Source organism: Sinohyriopsis cumingii, chromosome 1 (genome assembly GCF_028554795.1).
Source record: "Sinohyriopsis cumingii isolate HCF-2022 chromosome 1, ASM2855479v2, whole genome shotgun sequence".
In the NCBI taxonomy this organism is placed as follows: domain Eukaryota; kingdom Metazoa; phylum Mollusca; class Bivalvia; order Unionida; family Unionidae; genus Sinohyriopsis; species Sinohyriopsis cumingii.
This window is the reverse complement of record NC_142961.1, coordinates 148207232-148217801: the sequence shown is the minus strand read 5'-3', so window position 1 is coordinate 148217801 and position 10570 is coordinate 148207232. Positions and strand designations below refer to the sequence as shown.

The window sequence follows — 10570 nt, the reverse complement described above, 5'->3', positions numbered from 1 at the left end:
CCATTACTCATACAATTGAACGACAGTTACATTGATCGCAGGTTAGAAAGCCTTGAAATTATGTTTGTGAGCGATTATGACGACACTGGACAGATTACAAAGCGAATTGCCGATCAACTATGGTCTTTATTTCTAAGACCTAAAAATGGTACCAAAGCACGTTACAGTGTTTCTTGTATGTTTATCTCCGTGCCTATCAGTGACTTCTGCCAGGGTCAAGTTTAAATATCTGCATATATATGCTATTAAAAATGAGTGATTCACTATTCTTATGAAAGTGTCGGCCGATTTTTTTTTTATGTTTATACAATCAGTCGTAGCTTATACAATGTTAACCTAGGTAGACGCTTTGTAATTTCCATTTATTTGACATCAAGTATTCAACGCGGATTGTGTTACATGGTGGAAATTACTCAGACTAATTAAAAAAAATTGTTCAGGCCTGGATTTTCGTTTAACAGAGGACATTAATGTTAATTTTATGATATATTTTAGAAAGATATTGCCAGGCATAAGAACTATAAACACTTGTCGAACACATCTTTCAAAGTAGACTTATGTGATGCAAAGAAAACGATCAAAAACTCTTGTTGCAGCGTTCCACTGCTGACTGTTACCGTCGAGAATGATTCGCGCGGATCTTTGGTGACTGATTCTTGATCCAACCACGACTCTGTCTGATAACATTTTCTTGGATACTGTTTAAACTAGCATTCGTGTTTCTCTCCCTTGAATACTGACAGTAAAGAAATGAAGCGGCTAATAGAATTGACCCCAGGGTCGGAACCCTCGCCCCTCTACCTAACGGAAATAAGCAGATATCGGACAGATGCTAAGCTGGAGGGATGGATTTCCAGGGAAATCACTAACCTTGATGATACGAGAGGTAAGAAGGCTTTATAAAAAAAAAAAAAAAAAAAAAAAAAAGTTTTATGCATTCCTAATTCAGCATACACAAGCAAATCAACAACTGATTGATTTGTGATTGGTACATGAAAGACTATATAGTGTAGAGACAATTACTGCATATAGATTCGTACGGTTTTCGGTATTTTCATGCAAGACTCTTTAGTGCCGGAAAAAAATAGTGTTGCCAAGCACGGATAGTTGGGGCAGGATTTGAATCCGAGTCGACCACGCTAATCGCTAGCAGCTATCTCAGAGTCGTGTGATTGTATATAATTTTATTAAACCAGTCTCCTTCCTTTGCTTATGAATATTACTTCTATTTCTAATTACATAGCTTCACTCCAACAAGGCACTCATTATTTACTCAAAATAAACAATTGTTAGATTCAGTCAGTGCCGTTTTTATTGTGAATAAAAACATTTGCCCTATTGTCTTTAAGTCAGATCGCTGTTTTCTTAAATCTTTACATCTCCTTTTTGACGTTACGCCTCCAACTCGTTCACATTTTGGATTGTCTCTGAATAATTGATCTCTCGAATCTACCCCCCTCCCCATCTGAACCTGTTAATAAAACGAAAAATACCTTCCCCGATGTATACATTGCTCACGCTTTTGTGTTAAATTTTGTAACAAATATTTGCTCACAACACATCAGCAATGGATAATCCAACAAATGCAAATATTCCAGTTTCATGAAAGAAGAAATCAAAAGAAAGAAAGAAGGAATGAACTAGATAATGAGTATGTGAATGTTCACATGAATGATATAGAAAATGTCAGGTTGAAACTCTCTTGCTGCACGTAATTGATCATTAAAACTCTCTTGCTGCCTGGAACTGATCATTGAAACTCTCTTGCTACATGTAATTGATCATTGAAACTCTCTTGCTGCCTGTAACTGATCATTGAAACTCTCTTGCTACATGTAATTGATCATTGAAACTCTCTTGCTGCCTGTAAATGATCATTGAAACTCTCTTGATGCCTGGAAATGATCATTGAAACTCTCTTGCTGCATGTAATTGATCATTGAAACTCTCTTGCTGCCTGTAAATGTTCATTGAAACTCTCTTGCTGCATGTAATTGATCATTGAAACTCTTGCAGCCTGTAAATAATCACTGAAACTCTCTTGCTACCTGTAAATGATCATTGAAACTCTCTTGCTGCCTGTAAATGATCATTGAAACTCTCTTGCTGCATGTAAATGACCATTGAAACTCTCTTGCTGCCTGTAAATGATCATTGAAACTCTCTTACTGCATGTAATAGATCATTGAAACTCTTGCTGCCTGTAAATGATCACTGAAACTCTCTTGCTGCCTGTAAATGATCATTGAAACTCTCTTGCTGCCTGTAAATGATCATTAAAACTCTCTTGCTGCATGTAAATGATCATTGAAACTCTCTTGCTGCATGTAAATGATCATTGAAACTCTCTTGCTGCCTGTAAATGATCATTGAAACTCTCTTGCTGCATGTAAATGATCATTGAAACTCTTTTGCTGCCTGTAATTGATCATTGAAACTCTCTTGCTGCATGTAATTGATCAGATGTTGATATTTCCCGTCTTCGACCTTGGTCATTCATCAAAATAAGCCACAATTGTTTGCAGTCAATTAATTTATTTCACTGCATGCGTTGCAAGCAAAATAATTATCCACAGTGTACAATATGCAAACGTTTGACTGATCACAAGGGAAAAGTCTGAACCAAAGATTTCAAGGTTTTGTCAAAAGTCTTGGGCAACCATTTGAATACAATGAAGAGTCTATGATCGTTATTCTTTCGTGATCAGTTAATAATTTACAAGAGTTATATATGCGAAATACCTACCAAATGAGTGCAAAATAACCATACTGAAACACCACGTGCTATTCAACTTTTTGTTCGAGTAATGCTAACGCCACAAAAGCACTGTAAGAAAAAATAATCCAGTGCTGAGTTGTTAACAGGTTGTTTTCCCCACCCTTGACCGAATGCACACGAGTCCCAAAAATAATCTTGGTTCTTTGCAGTTAATAATTTGTATTAAGTGAATTGGAAAACCAACCGCATGTCACTTGTCTGAGGCCAAATTTTTTTTTTATAAAAAATTCGGTCGGCTGATCGTCCCTGTTTTTCGCTCTCGACCCTAGAACTTCCTCGCCCCCAGGGTAAAAAAACAATCCCGAAATTGAGTTGTGTATCTAGTTGAGCTGGTTTAGCCCAGTACTTGAGGTGCTTAGTGCATTTCAATTACTAACAATATATATATATATATATATATATATATATATATATATATATATATATATATATATATATATATATATATATATATATATATATATATATATATATAAGTGCAATTAACTGTCGTATGATAAGCAATGTAAACCTGAAGATCGCGTCGTTTGTATGTATAACCACACATACACGCACACGAAATTAACGTGAATTAGGCTACAAATGCAAATTTTGATCTCACCACAAACAGTATCTTCCACTACTCTACCTCTATTCATTGTTTTTGGATGAATGGGTCCATATTTCTATGCAAATTCAACAATGGCGCATAGAAATAAACGTTGACATCGCACCTCCGTATTTTGATACTTTTGAATTCAAATGAGCAACGGAACGGCCATCTATCTTGAGGCCATCTAAAGAATTTCGTGATAAGAAAACAGTTCAATAAGATAATCATAAAGCAGTCTCAATAGACTGTAACCCTAATTAGCATAAACATATTAAACTCCATTATTTACAAATGATTATTCTGTGTAGACTTATCGAATGTAAAACTTCATCTGGAAATCGGTCCTCTGATTCTATGACATTGTTTGGAAAAGGTATCTTAGTGTTTATGCTGTATATATGTGCAACATATGTCATAAAATGGAACTGATGTCACCTTAGTTGCAACCTCCAGATGTTGTGAACAAAATGCAGAAGAAAAATGCGAATATGCAAACGACTGGTTTGGACAGGATAGACACACCACTGATCATAAGTAAGTGATTTTTCTTCATGACAGTTTGTAATAGACAAAATACAAAACATGATGTTTTAAAAAATTAATTATCATGTTGTATAACAAGTCCGTTGGCATGTATGCCACCATGCTGTATGATACGTATTATGGAATGTAGGTCAACGTGCTTTATTTTAATTCTGTTGGAATGAAGGTCAGCGTGCTTTATTATAAATCTGTTGGCATGTAGGCCAGCGTGCTTTATTATAAATCTGTTTGCATGTAGGCCAACGTGCTTTATTATAAATCTGTTGGCATGTAGGCCAGCGTGCTTTATTATAATTCTGTTGGAATGAAGGCCAGCGTGCTTTATTATAAATCTGCTGGCATGTAGGCCAGCGTGCTTTATTATAATTCTGTTGGAATGAAGGCCAGCATGCTTTATTATAAATATATTGGCATGTAGGCCAGCGTGCTTTATTATAAGTCTGTTGGCATGTAGGCCGGCGTGCTTTATTACAAATCTGTTGGCATGTAGGCCAGCGTGCTTTATTTCAAATCTGTTGGCATGTAGGCCAGCGTTCTTTATTATAAATCTGTTGGAATGAAGGCCAGCATACTTTATTATAAGTATGTTGGCATGTAAGCAACCGTGCTAAAATTTTATTTAAAAGCAGCAATACTTATTAATATGTATTATTTTATTTTGAGCTTAATATGTACTACTTCTGGACTAATATGTACTTTTTATATGACTTAATATGTACTTTTTATTGGACTTATTATGTATACTATTTTATTTTTATTTACTAATATTTACTATTTTATTTTGACTTTTAATAACACAAAATCAATACCTTTAAGGAGGGATTAAGTTTGAGACGTAGAAGACAGCAGAATTTGAAAGTTAATTACTTCATATTAAATAAGTAAAAAGAAATGGACCCCCAAAGGAATGATCCCAGGACACAAATAAAATGGATGCAAAATGTGTTTCAAACTGAACCACACTCAGTCGGACTGCTTTTCCCTTAGGCACATAGCAGCCAGCATACAATAAATGTCTTGGTTTTGTAAGTGACATCGATTCTAGTACACACATAGCTTACCCACTCACTTATTTTCCAAAACTATGTGGTATTGTCCTTAGCTTATTGTCATTACTTTAGGACTTTGATAGATAACCTAGACTTAACAGCACTACCTTAATGGACGGCAAATTTTATGGAAGGTAAGAAGGGTATTGATGAATTAAGTGCAATCATTAACAAAAAAAAAAAAAAAAAAAATCCTGACCGAATTTACATACAGCTTTATTCAAGCTGTCAAATAAGGCTGTTTCACCACAATTTATACCCATTCGAAAAATTTCACTGTTGAAAATTTGAAGCAATAATAACTATTGTTCATAAATTCATACTGAACCTATGTATAACATGACCTAGGGAATGATCCAAATTACGAGTGGTGTACGATTATACTTAGTACGCGAAAGGTCTCATACAACTTACACAATCAGCTCTGTGCGTACTATAAGGTACTTACCAAAATCTATCGCTGAAAGAAATGTTAACGCAAAAATATTGCTATCATAAGGCGGAAACAATCTCGAAAAGAAACCGAGTATAAATTACAAATGAAGTAAATTACGCTGCGACTTATTTTGTACCATTTATGATATATGTCTGTCCGATAAAAGTTCGTATTTAAATAGTGTCTGTCCGATAACAATTCAGTATTTAAATAGTATATTTGTTATAATTCAGTATTTTAGTATTATATCAGTCATATAACGGTTCAGAATTTAAACAGTGTGTCTGTTCAGTATTATCTCAGAGTTTAAATAGTAATTTGCTCTATAATAGTTCAGTGTTTAAATAGTGTGTCTTTCCTATTGCGGTTCGGTATTTAAATAGCGTGCCTGTCTTATAGTATTTCAGTGCTTAAATTGTACAATCTTCTGTTTTCTGATCACGTATTTTGAGTCTGACACAAATACAGAATTCAATAATATCGCCCCACTATCACTAACCATTATATATATATTTTGCATTATAGGCTTGGTTTTATATACATTTTTTGTAGTACCTGACTGGCTCCAGAATATAACTTTAAAACATCAACAAAAAAACCTCATATCTCATCAGGTTTTTACAGGCATTTTATAACATTGTACATACACACATCTGTGCTGCGGTCAAAACATAAAGTTAGTAGTATGTAACAAAGAATCAAATTGCGAGGCGCTAATTCACCGCTAGGATTCAATTCTATTTAACCGACCTACCATACACCGTTTAAGGAGAAGAAAAGAAGACAAAGACGAATAAGATGTTCCCTTGATTTAATATTATCACAAATATGATCTATACATTTACACACCTAGCCAATGTTCCTGCATACCAGGTTTTGGATGACTGAGCTTGTCCTGGTTAATAATACGGAATAGAAAAATAAACTTTGATAACGGTCCTCCTTACAGCTATTTTGCAACATTTTATATTTAAGTAACGGGACACTTAGGACACATAATGGGTTATTTGTCCAGTATTTGCTGGCAACAAACAATGGAATAAGCAACTATAGAATTATCTTAATAGATTCTGATCTTAATTTGAATACACAACATGGCCACTATTGGATGAGACGGAAATATATGCTCAAGCTGACATATTAAAGTACTTTCCTTGAATCCTCAGATTCCTAGTCATCCTCTTTATATTTAAAAACAAATGGGCTATCATATAAATTAAACATACAAATGGAGCCAATTTTACTTTGATTGCAAAAGCCAGAGTTTATACACGGGGTTTACAGTTGCAAGCGACAGACAAACATAGAAAAATCATGTTTGCTTATATAGGTTTTTCAGGCCACTTTTATTTCGATATTGTTCTCCATTATTTTAACAGATACCTAATCATTCATGAGTTTGAGAAAATCAGTTTCAAACTCAATAATTGCGACACATCCATAGATCGGTATTCATTAGTATATATGTCGCCACCCAGGCGCGAGCGAAACCGTAGCACACGGTTGACTCGCAGACCACTCTTACGAATCTATCTATGGTCTTAAACTAAATAACAGAAAAGAGCGAAAACCGACAAGTTTTGTAAAATTCAACAAATAATTGATTTCCCTATAATAGAAAAGAGAAATTTTACAAAGAACTCCCAGTATTGTGAATCAAATCACAAATAATCCTAAAATTTATATCACAAGTCCAAATGTGTGAAGTTCCAATTGAATTCCAGTTGTATTCCAAAAATTAAACCCCGATATTAATGTGAGTTGATGTACCCGTAGTCTCGAACGTCGTAGTGTGTCAATGGCCTGGAATATGGTTATGTGTTAACAGTTTTTTTGATGTATCACAATAATACCATCCAAATCTTCTTGTCTAAACTCACTAAAAATTTTCAAATTAATTTTTTAGTCCAAAAATATAGGTGAGCACTTTGTAATTTTAGTAAATAATTTAAATAATTAAATGTACCCTTATTAAAAACTGGACACAACAGTAAGACTGATTCTGCTTCAGATGCTAAGGTAAGAATAAAGGATCCAAATATAAACAAGATTATATATATATAATCATTGAAAAATGCCATAATAACAATATAAATTAAATATAAATAATAACACCCATCCCAAGCCACACATTGCGCCCGTGAACTAGAAAACCACATACTTAAGTTTCTTGCGCAGGTTCGGTACAAGCTGTACGCATTCTGTAAACTTACGTCCGAAATACTTCCGGGGCCAGCGGATGGTGTGTAGTTCTTCAGAATACTCTAGATCAACCTCAAAGAAGTATTTGTTGTCGTTGTTGCTGTTGTACCCATGAATATATGCGGGATAGATCGACGTGCACTCAGCTATAGGTATAGCTGCATTATCGCCCCATCGTACAGATTCTTTAAAACAAGATACATAATGTAAATGTGTTGGAGAGTCAGGCCGTATCGGTCCTCATACGGATTATTTGGGCGAGCGTAACGGTGAATCAGCATGGAAATACAACCTTCGACAAACAGATGTTGCTATATGTCAATAAATTCTTCCATCTCGGTCTTAGTTTTCGATAGCAACGAATGTCAAGCTATCCTTCGCTGGTCGGGTAGGTCAACGTCGACGATTTAAAGGTTTCAAGTACAATTTTATACAACAATTTTTCTTGCGTCTATTATATTCTTCGAAAGTTTTAGTTGTGCTCGCTCCAGCTCAATCCCTAACCCGCTTTATTTGTCAAGATGCTTTAGATACGTATTTGAAAAATTACAAAACATCTTTTGTTCGTCTTTGACGAATCGATATGAAGAACTGAAGCTAGATAGTTATTTATCATTTGTGACGTTTCAAGCCTGTGTATATCAGTCTGATTACGAGCTCACAGCACCGCATCTCCAAACCCATGACAAGCTTCCACTTGGATATTCACGTGCGCTACAATCACAGATGCACACGTGAGCAAAAATCCTTAGTGTAGAAACGTTATGGGGTATCCAGAAGGGTTTCGGCCCTGGAAAAAGAAAACTGTTGCGACCCGTCACAACTGTTACTACTGTCAGGCGTGACTATAAAAGATTGTACAAAGCACAATTTGCTTGTGTAAACTAAGTCCATTGATCTCAAACAACATGCCAATCTGTAGCATAGACAAATAACATCATTGCATAGCTACGGACTTAGCACAAATTAGCTCGGAATGGGCAAAATATGCATATACATATCTAGATTCATAAAGGTTTCAATGTTCGTACTGGAATTTGTTCATTATGGCGGAGCTAAAACTGCAGACGAGTTCATTTTTTTATGTTCTGAATAATTCCTCTGGTTAAGATGTGGATATGGTTTGCTCAGTTTTTGAAGAGAGCTAGGGGAGAATGGGTGAAGACGGCCACAATGCAATTATTAATTTCAAAGAGTGGGCAGGGTTCGATAGAAAAAATTTCGTAAGTGACCAATCTACGTACTCCGCCTACATACCCTCACATACCAGTCAGATGTTATTTATTCCACTTGTAATAGACCTCTGTCCGTTCTGAAATCGGGCTGTTGAAAATGGACTTAAGAATATAATTGTTTGAAATATTATTGGCGTATGTGACCAAACAAGTTCATTAGCTCTAAACCTAGGCTATAAAACAAAACCAAACAATGTTATCAACTCCATATGGTAACTTCAAAGATGCAGATGGAATTATATTTCAAACAGTGAGATTCTGGACTTAGTTGGATCAAATTTGGTTCGTAAAATTATGTACACTTGCATTATAAAAATTACGTATAGTATATGCAATCCCCTTGCATGTTTTTGAAATACATTATTGTCACATTGTTTTATTTTTCATGTTCTAACCCAAAGATGCTCCTAAAAAGCGACTGGAACAGGAGGACATACAGGTAGAACTGTACCTGAGAGAGTGTAAGAAACTAAATGTTATACCAGTCAGCGCTTATCTGAGAAACCCTACGAAGGACACGCTGATTGCCCGCCATTACAACCTGGGACCAGATGGCGCGCGTGCATTAGCCGTACCTCTGCTAGTAAGATTTGAACATGCAATTTCACCCCCGAAGGATAATTAATTGCTGTAAATGTAAAAACGTTAAAAGTAATAACAAGTTCGACTGTAAGTATTGTTAAGTCATGAATCAAATAGTTGTTTTGATTATCATAATTCATATGATCTTTCTCGTGTAAATAGCAGACTACTGGATGAAATGCCACTTTTTTTTTTCTTCTTCAAATTAATAATGTACCTCAGCATCTCATGTCAATAATGTACCTCAGCTTCTCATGACAATAATGTACCTCAGCTTCTCGTGTCAATAATGTACCTCAACTTTTCATGTCTATAATGTACCTTAGCATTTCCTGTCAATACTGTACCTCAGTATCTCATGTCAATAATATACCTCAGCATCTCATGTCAATAACGTACCGCAGCTTCTCGTGTCAATAATGTACCTCAACTTCTCATGTCCATAATGTACCTTAGCATCTCATGTCAATAATGTACCTCAGTATCTCATGTCAATAATGTACCTCAGCATCTCATGTCAATAATGTACCCCAACATTACCTCAGAATTGTCTCTATATATCTATCTATCTGCCTACCTACCTACCTATCTATATATCTATCGATCTACCTATCTATATAGCTATCTATCTATCTATCTCTATATATCTATCTATCTATCCGTTGACGCAGTCGTACTTGACTATTAAGCAACGGGTGGTGCGTGGTCAAAGATAACGTAAAGACGGAAGTGATAGGACAGTCAGAAGAGTAATGATGGGAAAGGCAGAAATAAGTAAAAGAGTGTGAGTGTACGTTGTCGTCCCTTTGGCCAATACGGCTACCGTAGCGGCGATGAGATAAGGAACCTCACCGGCATAGCCCCGAGAATCACTGGGTCTTACTTGTAGCTGTCATCAAGCATTTGCTAGAACATGCACAGGGGAAGGACTTGGGTCACAAGGTAATGCCTGAATGTCGAGAGTCTTCCTGAGTATACTGTAAACGTTTGCGTGTAACTGTTTAGCAATTACCAAATAAATACATTCAGCAGAAGCTAAGTCTGGAATGCACTTAGGGTTCGAATCCAGCGATCTCATTGGCTGATACCGAAATCTGACTAAAAACTGACCAATCATATGTCTTAAGTTTCGATTTGAAGGCATGTGATGCT

General features: G+C 35.6%; 1 protein-coding gene across 2 annotated transcripts in view; it reads left to right on the top strand.

Annotated features, from left to right (window-relative positions):
* The first annotated feature begins 418 nt into the window (after positions 1–418).
* Positions 419–10570, top strand: part of LOC149808118 (uncharacterized) — a 42807-nt gene continuing 32655 nt past the window's right edge. Inside the window, exons 1-2 of one of the 2 annotated variants that reach the window (XM_089973535.1) lie at positions 419–886; positions 9238–9419. In XM_089973535.1, the coding sequence (XP_089829661.1) occupies positions 751–886; positions 9238–9419 (318 nt within the window). In that variant the 5' untranslated portion in view covers positions 419–750. Of the gene's footprint in view, positions 887–3709; positions 3906–9237; positions 9420–10570 lie in introns of those variants that run through there. The other variant, XM_089973543.1, reaches the window with a different exon arrangement.